Source organism: Salmo salar, chromosome 20 (assembly GCF_965601325.2).
Source record: "Salmo salar chromosome 20, fSalSal1, whole genome shotgun sequence".
NCBI lineage: Eukaryota > Metazoa > Chordata > Actinopteri > Salmoniformes > Salmonidae > Salmo > Salmo salar.
The window spans coordinates 16054657-16077611 of NC_138310.1; the positions used below are offsets into that span (position 1 = coordinate 16054657).

General features: G+C 42.9%; 1 protein-coding gene across 2 annotated transcripts in view; it reads left to right on the plus strand.

Annotated features, from left to right (window-relative positions):
* The window catches only part of trpm3 (transient receptor potential cation channel, subfamily M, member 3), a 254242-nt gene that overhangs the window by 166422 nt on the left and 64865 nt on the right, over nucleotides 1–22955 (plus strand). For both annotated transcript variants that reach the window (XM_045703003.2, XM_014160648.3), the window contains exons 9-13: nucleotides 3634–3706; nucleotides 5088–5188; nucleotides 5351–5485; nucleotides 5866–5916; nucleotides 13205–13345. In XM_045703003.2, the coding sequence (XP_045558959.2) occupies nucleotides 3634–3706; nucleotides 5088–5188; nucleotides 5351–5485; nucleotides 5866–5916; nucleotides 13205–13345 (501 nt within the window). The remainder of the gene's footprint in view (nucleotides 1–3633; nucleotides 3707–5087; nucleotides 5189–5350; nucleotides 5486–5865; nucleotides 5917–13204; nucleotides 13346–22955) is intronic.

Genomic DNA, 22955 nt, shown 5'->3' on the forward strand with positions numbered 1-22955 from the left:
CACCTGAGGCTTATAGACATGTGCGGCTTATTTATGTTCAAAATAAAAAAACAAAAATGTAATTCAGTGGGTGCGGATTATATTCAGGTGCGCTTAATAGTCTGGAAATTACGGTAGATAAGTTTGAATTGCCTTTCAGCATATCAGCAACCACTAGAGAATGTTGCCGGGCGTTCTCTTTAGCATATGCATATCAACCTACAAGGTGTGCAAATATGCTTGATAAATAAATGCTTTATAAATATTGCATAAACTATTGTAAATGATTAACAGCATGAAGAACACACACACACACACACCACACACTCTCTCACAGTTATGTTTATATCATCCTCATATACACTACCGTTCAAAAGTTTGGGGTCACTTAGACGTTTCCTTGTTTTTGAAAGAAAAACAATGTTTTTTGTCCATTAACATAACATCAAATTGATCAGAAATACAGTGTAGACATTGTTAATGTTGTAAATGACTATTGTAGCTGGAAACAGCTGATTCTTAATGGAATATCTACATAGGCATTGTCACGGTCGTGTGGAGAGACGGACCAAGGTGCAGCGTGATTAAAGTTACACATATTTATTCAAGCGAAACTTCCAAACAAAAAGAAACAAACAACGAACCGTGACATCAGAGGTGCTACATGCACTAACTCAAAACAAAATCCCACAAAACACAGTGGGGAAATATGATCCCCAATCAGAGACAACGATAAACAGCTGCCTCTGATTGGGAACCATACCAGGCCAACATAGAAATTAAACACCTAGATAGATACACACCCCCAGTCACACCCCGACCTAACCAAAATAGAGAATAAAAAAGCTCTCTATGGTCAGGGCGTGACAGGCGTACAGCCACCATCACTCCTGTGTTCCAATGGCATTAGCTAATCCAAGTTTATCATTTTAAAAGGCTAATTGATCATTAGAAAACCCTTTTGCAATCATGTTAGCACAGCTGAAAACTGTTGTTTTGATTAAAGAAGCAATAAAACTGGCCTTCTTTAGACTAGTTGAGTTTCTGGAGCATCAGCATTTGTGGGTTTGATTACAGGCTCAAAATGGCCAAAATCAAAGACCTTTCTTCTGAAACTTGTCAGTCTATTCTTGTTCTGAGAAATGAAGGCTAGTCCATGGGAGAAATTGCCAAGAAACTGAAGATCTCGTACAACGCTGTGTACTACTACTCCCTTCACAGAACAGCGCTAAATGCTTCTAACCAGAATAGAAAGAGGAGTGGGAGTCCCCGGTGCACAACAGAGCAAGAGGACAAGTACATTAGAGTGTCTAGTTTGAGAAACAGATGCCTCACAAGTCCTCAACTGCTTCATTGAATAGTACTCGCAAAACACCAGTCTCAACGTCAACAGTGAAGAGGCCATATCTCAGAATGGCCAATACAAAGAAAAGATTAAGATGGGCAAAAGAACACAGACACTGGACAGAGGAAGATTGTAAAAAAGTGTTATGGACAGAGACTAATCTAAGTTTGAGGTGTTTGGACCACAAAGAACATTTGTGAGATGTAGAAAAAATGAAAAGATGCTTGACGCCATCTGTCAAGCATGGTGGAGGCAATGTGATGGTCTGGGGGTGCTTTGGTGGTGGTAAAGTGGGAGATTTGTACAGGGTAAAAGGGATCTTGAAGAAGGAAGGCTATCACTCCATTTTGCAACGCCATGCCATACCCTGTGGACGGCGTTTAATTGGAGCCCATTTCCTCTTACAACAGAACAATGACCCAAAGCACAGCTCCAAACTATGCAATAACTATTTAGGGAAGATGCAGTCAGCTGGTATTCTGTCTATAATGGAGTGGCCAGCACAGTCACCGGATCTCAACCCTATTGAGCTGTTGTGGGAGCAGCATGACTGTATGGTATGTAAGAAGTGCCCATCAAGCCAATCCAACTTGTGGGAGGTGCTTCAGGAATCATGTGGTGAAATCTCTTCAGATTACCTCAACAAATTGACAACTAGAATGTCAAAGGTCTGCAAGGCTGTAGTTATTGCAAATGGAGGATTCTTTGACGAAAGCAAAGTTTGAAGGACACAATTATTATTTCAATTAAAAATCATTATTTATAATCTTGTCAACGTCTTGACTGTATTTCCTATTCATTTTGCAGCTCATTTCATGTATGTTTTCATGGGAAAACAAGGACGTTTCTAAGTGACCCCAAACTTTTGAACGGTAGTGTACGTATGCTGATACTTACATTATTCATCATGTGAGGTGAAATGTGTATATTTTGGGAGATGAGCACTCATTCTGTTTGACTTGATGAAGAGCCGGTTCGGATCAAAACGGTGTCAGTAAAGCAATGAATTGGGAGAATAAACAGTATGAGAGTTTTCCTGTTCTTCACAAGTATTCTTTATTAGCCCAGCACCTATGTTTTTAAGGATGTGCGTATGACAACACACTTTGTTACGTTCATTGTTCACACGTTAAACACAGTCAGGAATGCTCATACACATGCTCATAGAGACACACACTACTGGAGGTAACTCTTACACATACATACGCTCATTTCTCTCTCTGCAGGACCCCATTCCAAGGGGGCAATGTGTGTCATCTCTCAGTAGCGGAAAAATAATGAACAAGCAAACGTACAAAGGGCTTTTAGAAAAAGGGAAAGAGAGAGAAGGAGAGAGCTACTCTATTGATTCGTAGCCTGAGGGGAGGCAGGAGTTAAAGACAGCTGAAATCAAGGTGCGCCACCAAATTTAACCATTTAGAAGGGAAGATGGGTTTGGAGATGTGATGGCGGGAGGAGGAGGGGGAGGGAGGAGGATGGAGGGAGGGAGGGAGGGATTACAGGAATAGATTCATGACCCGGTGGCTGGGATCCTCAGCACGCTCCAGCGTTCCGAACACGCAGCTCATACGTAGAGCTGCAAGGTGCCCTTCACACACATGCTGTCATGCGACAAAATCTGGGAGAACTGCCGCATTCCCTCATTTTTACCCTCCCCCTGCTTTCCCTCCCTTCATCCTTCCCGCTATCTTACCCCCTCTCTCCCTCTGTTTCGCTCTGTACCCCTTCCTTCTTTTTTTATCTCTTGCTTACTGTACCATACTCCATCGAAGGGTCTCCAGTCACTCTAGATATCTCTCTCTCTTTCCTTCGCTCTCTCTCCCCTTCGCTCTCGCTCTCTCTCTCTCCCTCTCGCTCTCTCTCTCTCTCCTTCACTCTCTCTCCTCTCTCTCTCCCTCTCGGTCTCTCTCTCTCTCTCCATTCTATCTCTTCCCTTCTTTTCTACTGGGACCACACTGCACACAAGCTACTTCACAGTTTTCGTTTCCGTTTCCGAAGTGTGTCAACTAGGGAGAATATATTATACTGTATATTGCAGTTTACTCTGCTCGGAGCTTCAGACAGCAGCCTTTACAGCTGATTCTAATCACATGTGTCAAAAGCACTGAGCTATGATGTGACTGGTTTACTCACGGTGTTAATCATCTCTATCAGTAAAACCATTTAATTCATTTTTTTATTCACAATGCAAGAAAGAAAGAAATTCCCAGTGATTAATGATGTGCAGATCACATAGAGATTATGTCAATGTCTCCCTCTCTCTCTTTCTTTCTTTCTTTTTCTTTCTTTTCTCTCTCTGTATGTTTCAGATAACCGTTTTTCGGATGGGGTCTGAGGGACACCAGGACATTGACCTGGCCATTCTCACTGCACTGCTAAAAGGTAATTGACACATAGTTAATATTTAAAGAGGTTCCTTAAGTCAGACAGTGGGCTTCAGAAGGTTATAAATCACAAGCCTCCAATTGAGCCAATCTGTTCAGCTCTAGCACAGTTAAGACTCTCCCTCTCCTCCTCCCCTGTTTCATTGCTCCATCCCTCCTCCATCCCTCTCGTAATCCATAGTTTTGACTTGTTTAGTGCATGGTATTGATCAGGAGCATAGGATCCAACGCTGCTGGTTCCGAGGCCTTTGGAGCAGATCCTTTGGGCCTGTTTTCAAATCTATACCAGGTGATTGACTCACTCTGAGTTCCTTCTTAGTGGAACGCTGTATCTGAGGGCCTTCATAATTCATGTTTGGCAGCATGTCTAGGAGATGCGTGTTTCTAGCATGTTTACACTCTCTATGCATCCTTCTCCCCCACACTTATTATTTTTTGCATCTCATCTCCTCCTATTCATATATCTCTGTCCATCTCCCTCTCTATTTCTGTGATTGATCTCTGTATCTGGCATGATGGACTGTCACAAGCATGGCCAGTATAGAGTACAGACTTTATTATGCAAACGCTGTGTTTTCAGAGAGATAGAGGTAGAGTGAGAGAAAGATTGTGTGTGAGAGACTGACACACTGAAAGAAATAGGGAGAGATCGAGAGAGACAAAGAGAGACAGAGAAAAAGAGAGCGAGAGAGAGAGAAAGAAAGAAAGAAAGATAGGGGGTATTTGATGCGGGATAAGGTCCATAAACTCCAGCGACTACAGTGCTGCGGAGAGTAAAGTGTTATTTAAAACCAGTGATAAACGCGAGCAGTCCGTTTTAATACCGACTTCTCTATTAAACTCCAATTACACTACTCTGCATCTCATTACCAAGCTCGGTAAAAGCTCCCATTATTAAGCACGTGAAATATCTCTGCTGAGTAGAACTGTCAGTCATCATAAAAGGTGTGTAGCCTCAAACTTGCCTCCCTTCAGCATTTGAGTTTTCAAACTACCGGTTAAAGTGCTTTTCACAAAACAATTTATCACACCACCGACAGCATGACAAATATCCTTTCTCAAAAAGAAAGCAAGAGGTAGGTGTCGGAGGCCAAGAACAACTGCCTTGGGCTTTCCTTTAAGAAGAACCGCACAAATACAGCAATCTTCTTTGTTGCTTGCTAAACAGTGATGCTCTGCCCACCCACAGAGAAAAAAGTAAATACAACCTTCCACCTCTAGCAGGAGAAGTCATTTGAGATTGCAGTCGGCGTCTGCTGACGGAATGATCTACAAATTACCATGCACCCCAAATAACTATTCGTTATTATTTGTTGATCCACTGAGCAAAATTGATGCTCTCGAACATGGTTTATTCTCCCTTCTGTTCTTCCTCCTAGGTGCCAACGCATCGGCTCCTGACCAGCTCAGCCTGGCCCTGGCCTGGAACCGAGTGGACATTGCCCGCAGTCAGATCTTCATCTACGGACAGCAGTGGCCTGTACGACCCAGCCTATCACTTCTCACTCCCTTGTTTACAGTATAGACTACAGACACCCCTGTCCATCTGAAAGTGTGAAATCTATGCCGTATCCATCCATATGCTGTTTCTTGATGGTTAAGCCTGAGTTGACTGACTGTGCCTTCCCTGTTTGTATGGTAGGTGGGTTCTCTGGAGCAGTCTATGCTGGATGCCCTGGTGCTGGACAGAGTGGACTTCGTCAAGCTGCTGATCGAGAACGGAGTGAGCATGCATCGCTTCCTCACCCTCTCCAGACTGGAGGAGCTCTACAACACGGTACTTCACTACAGCTCCACCATGGCTGACAGTTCTGAACTCTGACCTCTCACTGACTCAATGTCATATGGAATGTATCAATCAGTCATAACATTGTTGTAACAACTGCTATAACCCCTGGTATTTGTATAACAAAAGTTGTTCTAAACTATTATACTCCCTCCTGGTGTTCCTCTGTAAGGTATGCATTCCTAAAACCTTTATAGCAGCTACATAAGACAATATAACATCCTTCATACGTGTTCATTATGAACAACAGCATAATACTGTACCTACAGTGTGGCACTTGATTCAAATGAACCATTTGTCGAAGCTCTGCAACTTGCTGCAGGTTGGGGCGTGACTCACGGACTGAACTGTGCTTGTGTTTGTTTTGTCAGAGGCATGGACCATCCAACACCCTACACCACCTGGTCAGAGATGTCAAAAAGGTACAGTTTAGTGTGTGTGACCGCGTAGGCGTTGGTGTGAATGTTAGCTTGTGTGCGAACGCAAGGGCAGCACATTTTCTATTGGCCTTTGTGTTGCTTTTGTTTGCAGATTGTGTTTAGCTCTGTAGATCGCTATTGTTGCTAACGGCGCGTCTAGGAGGCGGATTTTCTCCTTTTCAGCTGGGGTTACAGCCGCAGCTGCCTAGAGGGGTCTCCGTCTTCTGTCTCTCTCTACCCCTCCCATTACTCTTTCTTTTGCTCTGTACACACTCACTCCATTTGAGTCCAACGCGGTATTATGTACCCATATGCAGAACAACCCTCGATTGGTCAAACGTATTGTAGTCCTGCGGATCTGACGTTAAACCAGGGAAGGCCCACCTCTAATTGTGGCTGTCACAGTTAACTTAGCCTAGGCCCAATTACTCAAAATGAGCTGCCATTATGTATTGCTATATGTGTAACTTACACCAAATTGAGTGTCTCTATGAGTATTAAGTGTGTACAACATCATCATGTCATTCATTATAGAGCCAGTCTGAGATTGGACTGTTGAGTGCATATGAGGCATTCATTTCTCCACTACTCTCTGTCTCGGTGTCTGTCTTACTTGTCCCTTAGCCCTCTAATACTGATTATATTCTATAATACACCAAAGGCACTAACTTTATTAGCTTTAATGAACACGCTATTATGCTCATAAATGCTTGTATTACAAATGTTATACATGCTTTTGAATTGTAAGACTTATAATACTTACGGCCTATACAGTATATGCTTATAAATGTGTATAATGTTTACAAATAATGGAATGTTTAATCTGACCGGACTACAGTACCTATGTAACAAAACAATTGTACCCAAATGTGCATCCTTAATTCAAGATTATGACCTCTAGTGAGAGCTCATAGAAAGGTCAGCAACATCAGTATTTAGATCCGATTAATCTAAGCATAATGGATTGCAGTAACATGTGCTACAATGGGAGAGCTGTAGAGGTTACGGTGAGTCATGGTGTAACCATCCATGATCTAAACTTTCCCAAAACCCTTAGCTCTGTATGCGGGGTGAGAAGGTTTCCGGTACATCAGAGGATTGGACTAATGAATCTCATGCACACACACATGCACGTGGCACACATGCACACACATGCACACGTACGCTAGTGATGCTCAGGTTGACTCAAAAGCCGCAGTTCCCGCGGGTTATATCTGTGGGGCGGGCAGGTTTAGGGTAATGAAATATTTGTGGATGAAGGGCAAGTGGTTGGAGTTTGAATAAAGATGAAACAATGGGTTGAAATACATAAATGTGTCATTCTTTTGCAATTCATTTCTACAGGCTACATTGAGGTTTTTCTTTCAGCATTTGTATATGGTGTCAGTGTGTAGCCTAAGCATAAGCTTTCGGGTCTAACTGAAGTGCGCCAAATACAGTCCAATTACCAAATGCCTTTTGGGACCTTGGGAAGAAAAGTTAACGTCGATCCACTGAGACAAAAAGGGCAATGAAGGACAATGAAATGTGATTTTATTTTATTTGACAATGTCGGAGTTTAATTCAATAAGAGAAAAGTTGTGAAATGGAGAGTTGAAAATAAATAGAAGGGAGGGACAGAACGATAGTCTAATGTTATAGAAGAGAGGACCAGAACAGTAGTCTAATGTTATAGAAGAGAGGACCAGAACAGTAGTCTAATGTTATAGAAGAGAGGGACAGAACAGTAGTCTAATGTTATAGAAGAGAGGACCAGAACAGTAGTCTAATGTTATAGAAGAGAGGGACAGAACAGTAGTCTAATGTTATAGAAGAGAGGGACAGAACAGTAGTCTAATGTTATAGAAGAGAGGACCAGAACAGTAGTCTAATGTTATAGAAGAGAGGGACAGAACAGTAGTCTAATGTTATAGAAGAGAGGGACAGAACAGTAGTCTAATGTTATAGAAGAGAGGACCAGAACAGTAGTCTAATGTTATAGAAGGGAGGGACAGAACAGTAGTCTAATGTTATAGAAGAGAGGACCAGAACAGTAGTCTAATGTTATAGAAGAGAGGACCAGAACAGTAGTCTAATGTTATAGAAGAGAGGGACAGAACAGTAGTCTAATGTTATAGAAGAGAGGACTAGAACAGTAGTCTAATGTTATAGAAGAGAGGACCAGAACAGTAGTCTAATGTTATAGAAGGGAGGGACAGAACAGTAGTCTAATGTTATAGAAGAGAGGGACAGAACAGTAGTCTAATGTTATAGAAGAGAGGGACAGAACAGTAGTCTAATGTTATAGAAGAGAGGACCAGAACAGTAGTCTAATGTTATAGAAGAGAGGACCAGAACAGTAGTCTAATGTTATAGAAGGGAGGGACAGAACAGTAGTCTAATGTTATAGAGGAGAGGGACAGAACAGTAGTCTAATGTTATAGAAGAGAGGACCAGAACAGTAGTCTAATGTTATAGAAGAGAGGGACAGAACAGTAGTCTAATGTTATAGAAGAGAGGACCAGAACAGTAGTCTAATGTTATAGAAGAGAGGACCAGAACAGTAGTCTAATGTTATAGAAAAGAGGGACAGAACAGTAGTCTAATGTTATAGAAGAGAGGACCAGAACAGTAGTCTAATGTTATAGAAGAGAGGGACAGAACAGTAGTCTAATGTTATAGAAGAGAGGGACAGAACAGTAGTCTAATGTTTGGTAAAGATTTGGTGAAGTGGTAAAAGAGGATGATAGCAGTGCTGGCTATGGTATATGTGATGATTGTGAAGTGCTATAGAAATTCAACAGTCACAAGACAGGGACTTTGAAACGTCAAGGGAACTATACTGTTCAAAAGGGTTTAAGTAGCCTCACTGAAATCTGGCAACTGACTGTAGGTCTATAACCTCTCACATACCCTCATATAATATTTAATACTGCAGAATTAAGCATTTATTGCATTAAAATTTTACTCTTGAACAAGTGTGGAGAAATATTATTTATTTCTTGAAGCATCTTAAGGGAATGAATGGTTAAGGACCGTCTCTAAACGTGCTATATTTATCAGCATCATAAAAGCTGATAGTGTTTCAACCACATAAAATATGCATCCAAGCTGAACTGAAATATTATCAAAAACATGTTGGGTTGTTTTAACAGTTTTACATTTCCTTAAAACCAGTCAAATTGGAAATTTTGCATCGAAAATCTTTCCCTTTTTTTTTTTTGCGTTTTCTCCCTGGGCTGTAAACATCTTTGCTGTACGAGATAAGCAGAGATGAAAGAGAAAAAAGAAAACAAATTGTACCGACGTCAACTACATTGAAGCATTCCTTCTATCGATTTATGACTTTATTCTGGTGAGCAAGGGTTTATTTAGTTTTTCAGGGCAACAAGTAATGACAGAAGAGAAGCTACATATATACTGATTATCATATTCCACTTTGTCACATATAGTCGGGCGGTTGCGGATGGGTTATTACCAATTGTGGGCGAGTGCGGGTGAACAAATAGCTGACCCGCGCATCACTAACTCACACCAATAAACTGATATTGGAATATACACTACGGTTAAAAGTTTGGAGTCACTTAGAAATGTCCTTGTTTTTGAAAGAAAAGCTCATTTTTTGTCCATTAAAATAACATCAAATTGATCAGAAATACAGTGTAGACATTGTTAATGCTGATTTTTTATGGAATATCTGCATAGGCGTACAGAGGCCCATTATCAGCAACCATCACTCCTCTGTTCCAATGGCACGTGGTGTTAGCTAATCTAAGTTTTAAAAGGCTAATTTATCATTAGAAAACCTTTTTTGTAATTATGTTAGCACAGCTGAAAACTGTTGCCCTGATTAAAGAAGCAATAAAACTGGCCTTCTTTAGACTAGTTGAGTATCTGGAGCATCAGCATTTGTGGGTTCGATTACAGGCTCAAAATGGCCAGAAACAAAGCACTTTCTTCTGAAACCCGTTAGTCTATTCTTGTTCTGAGAAATGTAGTCTAATATTTAACCGTATTGCATGGCTCTCTAGGCGTTTGCCAAATATCTGTGTTTTCCTCTCTTTCTCTTGTCCTGCTGTGTGAAGGTATGGTAGTGTGTTGGGTTTTTGGTGTGCAGTAGTAGGATGCATTGCTTTCACCAGGTAGGCCCAAACATATTCTGTCCAATAAACTGATATTGGAATATATATATTAAATATTTAGTTAAGTTAATTTAAAACACAAATATTTAATCATAGTTTTTTTTAACCAAATATCTGTGTTTTCCTCTCTTCCTCTTGTCCTGCTGTGTGAAGGTATGGTACTAGTGAATGTATGGTATTGGTGTGCAGTAGTAGGATGCATTGCTTTCACCAGGGTGGCCCAAACGTATTCTGTTCCTTTTCTCTCTCTGGAGGAAAGCTTAGACTGTCATTGGCTACATCATGATTCCCAACCCTTCTCTTGAAGTGTGCAATTGCCCATCATGGATTTAAAGGCATTGAATTGTTAGTGTAAGCATCAGATGAAGGGACGCCATTGTTAAGTCCATGAGCAGGAGTGTGCAAATGCACACTTCGGTAGAAGTGTGAAGAATCGGGATTCCGGCATTATTATTGGTGCTTGTTATTGGCTTTAGTGTGTAACTTGCCCCTGAACTCTAACCCCTGGAGCCCCTGGTGCTGGAATGAGACAACCTGAAGTTACTTGTGATAAAAAACTAGTTGAGTACAGCCTTTCGTACCTAGTATCATGAAAGCAAGTTGAGGTGTTACAGTAATTGTTACATATTTTTTAAATAAAGGTTAACCAGTTAGTTGACATATACAATGGCCCCAATTCATCAGTTAGTTGCCATATACAATTGCCCAATGCAATCAATTGAAGATAAAGGAGAAGGGCACTGTAGGTTTGATCAGAATGATTATGCGGTATCAGAGCATTTTCTTATGTCAGATAGCACATATACTAATCGAGATGCATCCAGCTGCAGCCCAGCATTAGCCTGTAACTAAAACTAGCTGTTACTAAAACTAGCCTGTCACTAAAACCAATACTGTCGCCATATACTGGCCGTGGTTAATCCCTGTCACATACATGGGAACTCCTCCTTTTATTTCCTAGATTCCTTTCCTCTCACCCTTTTACTTTCTTCCTTTCCTAGCTTCCTGTCGTCTCTTCCTGACTTCCTTTCCTTCTTCATTTCCTTTTCTTTCTACTGGCCGTGGTTAATCCCTACCACATACATGTGAACTCCTTTTCTTTCCTAGATTCCTTTCCTCCTTTCCTCGCTCCCTTTCCTTTCCTCATTTTCTAGCTCCCTTTCTTTTCATCCTTTGCTAGCTTCCTTTCTTCCTTGCTCCCTTTCCTTTCCTCCTTTCCTAATGCCCTTAATTGTACTCCTTTCCTAGCTTCCTTTCCTCCTTTCCTAGCTTCCTTTCCTAGATAGGGCAGGAGGTGAGGAAAAGAAGGTAGAGAAGAAACAGAAGCTAGGAAACGAGGAACAGAAGCTGAGTAAGGAAAGGAAATAAAGAAAGAGAGATAGGGAAGGGGAAAAGGAAAGGAAGCTAGGAAATTAGGAAAAGAAAGGGATCTAGGAAAGGAGGAAAGGAAAGGGAGAATGAAAAAGGAGAGAAAGGAATCTAGGAAAGAAAAGGAGGAGTTCACGTATATGTGGTAGGGATTAACCATGACCAGTAGAGAGGAAAGCAAGAAGGAAAGGAAGTTAGGAAAGGAAGCTAGGAAAGGAAGAAAGAAAAGGGAGCTAGGAAAAGAGTAAAATAAAGAGAGCTAGGAAAGGAAAGGGATCAAGGAAAGGAGGGATTGACCACATCCAGTAGAGAGGAAGACACACCCAGGACAAAACCTCACCTGTCTATAAAATGCAGAGTTAAAGATTCTGAGTGAACCTGTAGTGTGCTTTTCCTTTATCTGCTCCCACAGTGTGCTTTGCTCTTATCTGCAATTGATTGACTTGGGGGCCCATACTTAATTAATATGATGGCCACTACTTTGGACAACCATATGAAAGTGTAAGCAGACCTGGTAAACAAATGTTACATGTTTTCTTTCAACTACTTTAGCTTTGTTTGATTGAGCTTGTCTGATGAAATGGAACCAATAAAGTCGTCCCATAAGTTCAAATCCTGCCCATCTGGCATTCCAGACAGGCTCTCTCAAATGGAGAGGTCAGCTCACTCATACTAGGGTTAGTTTGTTTGAAGGTTATGGCAGGGGAGGACTCTGACATCATAATAGATACTGTGAAGCCAATGTGGGATACCGTATGTTCACACAGTAAGGTTTAGGCCGTTCAACAAAGGGGAAGGAGAAGGTTGTAGTGGTACGTTTCATATTAACGTGTGAAAAAATACACAAGCACATCCTGCTTTGGGGTTCTCCCACAGTGTTGCCTCTGAGCTTTGGCTGGATAATTGTGAGGCTTTACTGGGATAACAGAAACCAAATGGAGCGCTTTTTGACAAGGGGATACAGGGAGCGTTCCACTAAAAGTGACCAGGGGCAGTGGATGAGATGGTATCAAATCATCTGTCGATGTATGATCATTGTCCCAGCCCATCCTCCCCATTTCTCCCTCCCCCAGCCCCCACTGGATCAGAGAGCTCTGATTTCTATTTGAAGGGGATGATGAAGGTCCATTTCTATCAAAAAACGCTCTCTCATTTGTCCTCCTGTTATTCTCATCTTCAGACGTCTGTCCGTCTTTCTTTTCCAGCACTGAACCCCTGATACGATCTGGTCATACGTTACAAATGCAAATTAGCACAGAGTGATCAGGCAAATTAAGCAAGCATTGATCAGATTTGTATATTTTTCAATTTCCTCAAGATTTGTAATTTTCTATCTTCTCCTTAACACTTCCCCTATTTTCATGGTCTCCCTCTTCTTTCCCCTCTTCCTCCTCCTTCCTTTACTCCTCTACCCCTCTTCTCTCAGAGTACAGTATACTGATGTCTATCTCAGTGCTGTTGAACTAAGTTAAATTAAACTAAGCTCAGATAAGTTAATTTAAACTAGATTATAAACTCAGTGATCTTATCAGGGGTTCTGTGTCTCCCATCTCTCCGTGGCCTTGTGCTGTATACTCACTGACCTTGTGTGTTTTTTCTAAGCAAGAATATCCAGGGTTCAGTTGGATCTACTTCAAGGTGAATCAACTAATCAAGTATTATTATTAACACAAAACAAGTGTGTAGATGTGTGAAGTGAAGTGTGTATGATTTGTGTGGGGCGTTTTCCCTTCCTTTCACCATCGTATGCTCAGCTGTCATGGGGGTGTACGGTTTTGTCTGACCAATCTCTTGGTCCCCAGGGTAACCTGCCACCAGACTACCGCATTAGTCTCATTGACATCGGATTGGTCATTGAGTACTTGATGGGCGGAGCTTACCGATGCAACTACACCAGGAAGAGGTTTAGAACTCTGTATCATAACCTCTTTGGACCCAAAAGAGTGAGTGGCGGACCAGCTTTACAGTTTCCTATTCTGCTAATGATGCATGTGCATGTGTCAGCATGTCTACTGGTCTCTGTGGGATCAGTTGAATCGAACATTCATTATGATACGGTATTTACACAGTAGTTCCTTTTTCCATGGTCAAATTAACTCCCAGACTGGTCTTGGGTACTATATACAAACCTACTATTAGTAATCTGGTAAACTCACCTCAGGTATGCTTTCGGTGAAAGACAACCCGAGCCTTACTTTTGGAGTGATGTAAATTTGGTACTTACGTAACCTTTTTTTGTGTGATCAAGGGACGATGCTGTAAATGAATATACATAAATATGCATATCCCTCTACGTCTAAATCTGCACTAGGGATACGGTCTCCTTTTCTCCCTCTGCCTGCAAACTCTCACAAACTAGCAATAGAAAGCAGAGATCAGTGCCAAACTGCACTGCACTATACTGCTCGGAACAACGGTTGTGAAATAGATGGGTTGGTTGTTAAGCAACAAAACTGAGGTGTGCGCAACTATGGGGCAAAACAGACAGGGTTGGCTTTGGTTGTTCACCACATGTAAACTACAGTCCGTCTTCAATGTTTATTGAAAACATAAATAAAGTTGCACAATGAGCATTTGTTTCCTCTCAAATACATTGTTACAGTTGGTAGTTAGCTAGCTAGTGAATTTGAGCCATATCAGCATAGATGTGGCATCAGTCAAAACACTTAAAAACCAGACATGGTATCAGGATAAAACTAATTGAAACGAGCTACTTAAGATTTCCCACATGGCATTTTCTTGTTGCTAGCTATCTGGCCATCCAGTATCACAAGACAGGGATGTCTGCCCCAGTGATGCGTGCACATAGTTTTTGTGACGTTCTCAACTAAACCGTCTATAGAGATTTTTGTTGTTGTAGATTCTTCAGTTTCAAGGCCTCCTTCAAGACAAGGCTCCTTGAGAACAGACTAAATGTCAACTAAAGAAAATCGCAATTCTAGGACTATTGTGTAGAGCAATGTCTAGTCCATCAACATCAGCCAATGACTATGCAGTGTGTATGCATGTGTGCATGAGGTTGAAAAGAGAGCAATAGTGAAGGATAGAACAAGAGAGACCAAGGATGCAAGACAAAGAGGTAGACATCTAAATGAGCTGTGATCTATTTTTAAATGATTTGGGAACACTGACAGTGTCATAGATGAAAAAGCAGTGTGAATACAGGAACACACACACACACACAAACACACAATGTGGTAGGAATAATCCTGAAATAGGTGCAGATATCAACATCCCCACAGGATGCCTGAATTATTTTTACCAGCAGTTGGGGAAGCAGGTCACATGATGGCTCATTAATGCATAATTTGTACACAGCCTGCTTTAAAACGCGTCTGAATGCCTGCTGCTGCATAGAGCTCCATTTAGCCAGCCACCCCCTTACACAGACAAATACACAGAGATTAAATATATCAGGTTACAGTAACAGGTTACTATCTAAAGACAACAGGTTACTGTTGATCTATAACAGGTTGCTGTTGATCTAGAACCGGTTACTGTTGTTCTAGAACAGGTTACTGTCTGGTCTCGAACAGGTTACTGTCTGGTCTCGAACAGGTTACTGTCTGGTCTCGAACAGGTTACTGTCTGGTCTCGAACAGGTTACTGTCTGGTCTCGAACAGGTTACTGTTGGTCTACAACAGGTTACTGTCTGGTCTAGAACAGGTTACTGTCTGGTCTAGAACAGGTTACTGTTGGTCTAGAACAGGTTACTGTTGGTCTAGAACAGGTTACTGTTGGTCTAGAACAGGTTACTGTCTGATCTCGAACAGGTTACTGTTGTTCTAGAACAGGTTACTGTTGGTCTCGAACAGGTTACTGTCTGGTCTAGAACAGGTTTCTGTTGTTCTAGAACAGGTTACTGTTGGTCTAGAACAGGTTACTGTCTGGTCTCGAACAGGTTACTGTTGGTCTAGAACAGGTTACTGTTTGGTCTCGAACAGGTTACTGTCTGGTCTCGAACAGGTTACTGTTGGTCTAGAACAGGATACTGTCTGGTCTAGAACAGGTTACTGTTGATCTGGAACAGGATAGTTGTGTTGGAACATACAGTGCATTCAGAAATTATACAGACCCCTTGCCATTTTCCACATTTTGTTACGTTACAGCCTTATTCTAAAATGTATTACATTGTTTTAATCCAACCTACACACATTACCCCATAATGAAAAAGCAAAAACAGGTTTTTATAAATGTTTGCAAATTTATTACAAATAAAAAACTTAAATATAAGTATTCAGACGCTTTACTTTGTTGAAGCATCTTTGGCAGTGTTTACAGCCTTGAGTCTTAAGTATGATTCTACAAACTTGGCACGCCTGTATTTGGGGAGTTTCTCCCATTCTTCTCTGCAAATCATCTCAAGCTCTGTCTGGTTGGATGGGGAGCGTCGCTGCACAGCTATTTTCAGGTCTCTCCAGAGAAGTTTGATCGTGTTCAAGTCTGGGCTCCGGCTGGGCCATTCAAGGACATTCAGAGACTTGTCCCAAAGCCACTCCTGTATTGTCTTGGCTGTGTGCTTTGGCTCGTTGTCCTGTTGGAAGGTGAACCTTCGCCCCAGTCTGAGGTCCTTAGCGCTCTGGAGCAGGTTTTCATCAAGGATCTCTCTGTACTTTGCTCTGTTCATCTTTCCCTCAATCCTGACTAGTCTCGCAGTCCCTGCCGCTGAAAAACATTCCCACAGCATGATGCTGCCACCACCATGCTCACCATGCTTCACATTTACATTTTTTACATTTACGTAATTTAGCAGACGCTCTTATCCAGAGCGACTTACAAATTGGTGCATTCACCTTATGATATCCAGTGGAACAACTACTTTACAATAGTACATTTATATCTTTTTTGGGGGGAGGGGTTAGAAGGATTACTTTATTCAATCCCAGGTATTCCTTAAAGAGGAGGGGTTTCAGGTGTCTCCGGAAGGTGGTGATTGACGCCGCTGTCCTGCGTCATGAGGGAGCTTGTTCCACCATTGGGGTGCCAGAGCAGCAAACCGTTTTGACTTGGCTGAGCGGGAACTGTGCTTTCGCAGAGGTAGGGAGGCGAGCAGGCCAGACGTGGATGAACGCAGTGCCATTCTTTGGGTGTAGGGACTGATCAGAGCCTGAAGGTACGGAGGTGCCGTTCCCCTCACAGCTCCGTAGGCAAGCACCATGGTCTTGTAGCAGATGCAAGCTTCAACTGGAAGCCAGTGGAGTGTGCGGAGGAGCGGGGTGACGTGAGAGAACTTGGGAAGTTTGAACACCAGACGGGCTGCGGCGTTCTGGATGAGTTGTAGCGGTTTAATGGCACAGGCAGGGAGCCCCGCCAGCAGCGAGTTGCAGTAATCCAGACGGGAGATGACAAGTGCCTGGATTAGGACCTGCACCGATTCCTGTGTAAGGCAGGGTCGTACTCTGCGAATGTTGTAGAGCATGAACCTACAGGATCGGGTCACTGCCTTGATGTTAGCGGAGAACGACAGGGTGTTGTCCAGGGTCACGCCAAGGCTCTTAGCACTCTGGGAGGAGGACACAATGGAGTTGTCAACCGTGATGGCGAGATCATGGAACGGGCAGTCCTTTCCCGGGAGGAAGAGCAGCTCCGTCTTGCCGAGGTTCAGCTTGAGGTGGTGATCCATCATCCACACTGATGTATGTCTGCCAGACATGCAGAGATGCGATTCGCCACCTGGTTATCAGAAGGGGGAAAGGAGAAGATTAATTGTGTGTCGTCTGCGTAGCAATGATAGGAGAGACCATGTGAGGATATGACAGAGCCAAGTGACTTGGTGTATAGCGAGAATAGAAGAGGGCCTAGAACTTAGCCCTGGGTGACGCCAGTGGTGAGAGCACGTGGTGCGGAGACGGATTCTCGCCACGCCACCTGGTAGGAGCGACCTGTCAGGTATGACGCAATCCAAGAGTGAGCCGCGCCGGAGATGCCCAACTCGGAGAGGGTGGAGAGGAGGATCTGATGGTTCACAGTATCAAAGGCAGCAGATAGGTCTAGAAGGATGAGAGCAGAGGAGAGAGAGTTGGCTTTAGCAGTGCGGAGAGCTTCTGTGACACAGAGAAGAGCAGCCTCAGTTGAATGACCAGTCTTGAAACCTGACTGATTTGGATCAAGAAGGTCATTCTGAGAGAGATAGCAAGAGAGCTGGCCAAGGACGGCACGCTCAATAGTTTTGGAGAGAAAAGAAAGAAGGGATACTGGTCTGTAGTTGTTGATATCGGAGGGATCGAGTGTAGGTTTTTTGAGAAGGGGTGCAACTCTCGCTCTCTAGAAGACGGAAGGGACGTAGCCAGCGATCAAGGATGAATTGATGAGTGAGGTGAGGTAGGGGAGAAGGTCTCCGGAAATGGTCTGGAGAAGAGAGGAGGGGATAGGGTCAAGCGGGCAGGTTGTTGGGCGGCCGGCCGTCACAAGTCGCAAGATTTCATCTGGAGAGAGAGGGGAGAAAGAGGTCAAAGCATAGGGTAGGGCAATGTGAGCAGGACCAGTGGTGTCGTTTGACTTAACGAGGATCGGATGTCGTCAACCTTCTTTTCAAAATGGTTGACGAAGTCATCCGCAGAGAGGGAGGGGGGGGAGGGGGAGGAGGATTCAGGAGGGAGGAGAAGGTGGCAAAGAGCTTCCTATGGTTAGAGGCAGATGCTTGGAATTTAGAGTGGTAGAAAGTGGCTTTAGCAGCAGAAACAGAGGAAGAAAATGTAGAGAGGAGAGAGTGAAAAGATGCCAGGTCCGCAGGGAGGCTAGTTTTCCTCCATTTCCGCTCGGCTGCCCGGAGCCCTGTTCTGTGAGCTCGCAATGAGTCGTCAAGCCACGGAGCAGGAGGGGAGGACCGAGCCGTCCGGGAGGATAGGGGACATAGAGAGTCAAAGGATGCAGAAAGGGAGGAGAGGAGGGTTGAGGAAGCAGAATCAGGAGATTGGTTGGAGAAGGATTGAGCAGAGGGAAGAGATGATAGGATGGAAGAGGAGAGAGTAGCAGGAGAGAGAGAGCGACGGTTGCGACGGCACAATACCATCTGAGTAGGGGCAGAGTGAGTAGTGTTGGAGGAGAGCGCGAGGGAAAAGGATACAAGGTCGGAGACTTGGAGGGGAGTTGCAGTGAGATAATTAGAACAGCATCTAGTAAAGATGAGGTCAAGCGTATTGCCTGCCTTGTGAGTAGGGGGGGACGGTGAGAGGGTGAGGTCAAAAGAGGAGAGGAGTGGAAAGAAGGAGGCAGAGAGAAATGAGTCAAAGGTAGACGTAGGGAGGTTAAAGTCGCCCAGAACTGTGAGGGGTGAGCCATCCTCAGGAAAGGAACTTATCAAGGCGTCAAGCTCATTGATGAACTCTCCAAAGGAACCTGGAGGGCAATAAATTATAAGGATGTTAAGCTTGAATGGGCTGTGACAGCATGGAATTCAAAGTGACTGTGACAGCATGGAATTCAAAGGAGGAGATAGACAGATGGGTCAGGGGAGAAAGAGAGAATGTCCACTTGGAAGAGATAAGGATTCCAGTGCCACCACCCCGCTGACCAGATGCTCTCGGGGTATGCGAGAACACGTGGTCAGATGAGGAGAGAGCAGTAGGAGTAGCAGTGTTTTCTGTGGTAATCCGTCAGCGCCAAGAAGTTGAGGGACTGGAGGGTAGCATAGGCTGAGATTAACTCTGCCTTTTTGGCCACAGACCAGCAGTTCCAGAGGCTGCCGGAGACCTGGAACTCCACGTGGGTCGTGCGCGCTCGGACCACCACGTTAGAGTGGCAGCGGCCACGCAGTGTGAAGCGTTTGTGTGGCCTGTGCAGAGAGGAGAGAACAGGGATAGACAGACACATAGTTGACAGGCTACAGGAGAGGCTTCGCTAATGCAAAGGAGATTGGAATGAAAATGAACTAAACAACTGGGGAAGCGAGAGAGCAGGGCCTCCCTCACTAACCATTCACTGAAACACTCAAATTTAACCTCTGGCCGGGCTCCGTCCCGCATCCAGTGAAAAATCCTATCGCCATTTGCATAACAAAATTTCATTTTTTTTTTTTGTTCAAATATAGGACTATTTTATATCGTTTTATAGATACACCTCTCCTCAATCGAACCACGTTGTCCGATTTCAAAAAGGCTTTACAGCAAAAGCAAAACATTAGATTATGTTAGAGGAGTATATCGTAAAAGTAGCCACATAGCCATTTTCCGACCAACCACATGCATCACAAATAACCAAAAAACAGCTAAATGCAGCACTAACCTTTGACAATCTTCATCAGATGACACTCCTAGGACATCATGTTACACAATACATGCATTCTTTTGTTCGATAAAGTTCATATTTATATATAAAAACAGCATTTTACATCGGCGCGTGACGTTGACTAACTATTTTCCCTCAAATGCGTCCGGTGAAACAGGGCTACAATTTACTAAATGACTATTCGAAAACATTTTTAAAATGTAATATTGTCATTCTAAGATTTATAGATTAGCATCTCTTGAAAGCACCTGCAATGCCAGATTTAAAAATAACTTTACTGGGTAATCACACTTTGCGATTAAAGGGGATGCGATACTCAGAAAAAATAGGCTAGCAATACAGGTCAGCGCCATGTTGGAACAATCGCATATCAAATCTAGTCTTGTATACTATTGTCAATAATCCCTTACCTTTGATTATCTTCATCAGAAGGCACTTCCAGGAATCCCAGGTCCACAACAAATGTATTTTCGTTCGAAAAAGTTCATCCTTTATGTCCCAATAGCTTGTTGTTGTTAGCGCGTTCTGAAGGCTGCTCCAAAAGTACCGTTGGCCGCAGGACTTCTCTCTCAACAAAATGCTTTTTTTTAAAAAATGTAACCTCTCTAGGGTAGGTGGCACCAAATCGTCCCACCTACGTAACAGCCAGTGTAATCCCGTGGCGCGTTATTAGAAAACCTCAAAAATGCAAAAACTTCAATTTTTCAAACATATGACTATTTTACACCATTTTAAAGACAAGACTCTCGTTAATCTAACCACACTGTCCGATTTCAAAAAGGCTTTACAACGAAAGCAAAACATTAGATTATGTCAGCAGAGTACCCAGCAAGAAATAACCAGACACCCATTTTTCAAGCTAGCATACCCCCCGCAACTAGCATACCCAGAACTAGCATACCCCCCGCAAACCTCCGGTGAATTTACTAAATTACTCATGATAAATGTTCACAAAAAACATAACAATTATTTTAAGAATTATAGATACAGCACTCCTTTGTGCAATCGAGGTGTCCGATTTTAAAATAGCTTTTCGGTGAAAGCACATTTTGCAATATTCTCAGTAGATAGCCCAGCCATCACGGCTAGCCATTTAGACACCGACCAAGTTTAGCCCTGACCAAACTCCGATATACTATTACAAAAGTTTGATTACCTTTGTTGTCTTCGTCAGAATGCACTCCCAGGACTGCTACTTCAATAACAAATGTTGGTTTGGTCCAAAATAATCCATCGTTATATCCAAATAGTGGCGTTTTGTTCGTGCGTTCCAAGACACTATCCGAAGTGTAAATAAGGGTCACGAGCATGGCGCAATTCGTGACAAAAAAATTCTAAATATTCCATTACCGTACTTCGAAGCATGTCAACCGCTGTTTAAAATCCATTTTTATGCAATTTTTCTCGTAAAAAAGCGATAATATTCCGACCGGGAATCTGCGTTTAGGTAAACAGAGGAAAGAAAACAAAGCATTCGGTCGACTCGGGCACGCGCCTGGGTCTCACAGTACTGTAACCAGCCACTATCCAAACGTGCTACTTTTTTTCAGCCAGGGCCTGCAAAGCCACGATTCAGCTTTTTGCCGCCTTCTGAGAGCCCATTGGAGCCGTAGGAAGTGTCCCGTAACAGCAGAGATCCTTTGTTTTGGATAGAGATTACAAAGAAGGCCAAGAAATGGTCAGACAGGGTACTTCCTGTACAGAATCTTCTCAGGTTTTGACCTGCCATTTGAGTTCTGTTATACTCACAGACACCATTCAAACAGTTTTAGAAACTTTGGAGTGTTTTCTATCCAAAGCCAATAATTATATGCATATTCTAGTTACTGGGCAGGAGTAGTAACCAGATTAAATTGGGTACGTTTTTTTATCCAGCCGTGTCAATACTGCCCCCTAGCCCTAACAGGTTATACTCACAGACACCATTCAAACAATTTTAGAAACTTTAGGGTGTTTTCTATCCAAAGCCAATAATTATATGCATATTCTAGTTACTGGGCAGGAGTAGTAACCAGATTAAATCGGGTACGTTTTTTATCCGGCCGTGTCAATACTGCCCCCTAGCCCTAACAGGTTAAGTTCGTTCAAACATGTCAAACGTTGTATAACATAAATCTTTAGGGCCTTTTTCAACCAGAGCTCCAATAACATTCAAGGGGGACGATTGCATTGTCTTTCAAAACGTTTCGAAAGGGGAGGGTAGCCAGGGGCGCCGGCGTCATAATGGTGATGGCCCTCTCCATGTGACCACATTCCACAGACTCTCGTTCTGTCAGTTTTCTCAGTAGAAGGCTCAAACCACTTTGTAAAGACTGGGGACATCTAGTGGAAGCAATAGGAAGTGCTCAATGAACCATAGCTCACGGTGTGATTTATAGGCAAAATGATGAAGTTGAGTCCGCAATTCAGAATTCCACATCCTGTTACGATCTGTCTCGGGGTTTTGACTGCCATATGAGTTATGTTATACTCACAGACACCATTCAAACAGTTTTAGAAACTTTAGGGTGTTTTCTATCCACAAGTATTAATTATATGCATATCCTAGCTTCTGAGTTTGAGTAGGAGGCCGTTTAAAATGGGCACACATTTTTTTCAAAAATCGCTGTAGCGACCCCTATCCGAGGCGACCGTCAAGAGGATAACTTTTCCAACTTCCACTTTAGAAATTATAATTGATGTAAACTACAGTGGTTCAATGTTTCCAGGAATAGGCTCAAACTTAGTTTATTCAGCTAGATAACTTGGTACAGTATTCTTCCGTGAAACCCACCCAGTGCACCGTATCCTATGACGCCGTAGCTAATTAGCAAGCTAGCATCCAATAACACACGGTTAGCACCAATACTTGGTTACAACAAACTACCAATGGATCATTCGTGTCCGTGTCTAGTTCCTTTCATAACGCAGAAGTAATTAAACGTTGGCTAGCTAGCACAAAGTCAGTCCTGCTAGCTACACAAGTGGACTACACATCTCGAAAGTTCAGAAAGTTAATCTTACGTTGCAAAAATCTTATTGACTAAAAATGATACAGTACTGCTAGCTGGTAGAGTTGGCTAGCTAGCAATGGCTGTGTTTACCTTTATCTTTGATACAAAGACAACTATGTAGCTAGCTTCACCTTAAAGATGGTGCCAGATGTGATGTTTGGCATTCAGGCTATCAAGTTCAATCTTGGCTTCATCAGACCAGAGAATCTTGTTTCTCATGGTTTAAAAGTCATTTAGGTGCCTTTTGGCAAACTCCACGCAGGCTATCATGTGCCTTTTACTGAGGAGTGGCTTCCGTCTGGCCACTCTACCATAAAGGCCTGATTGGTGGAG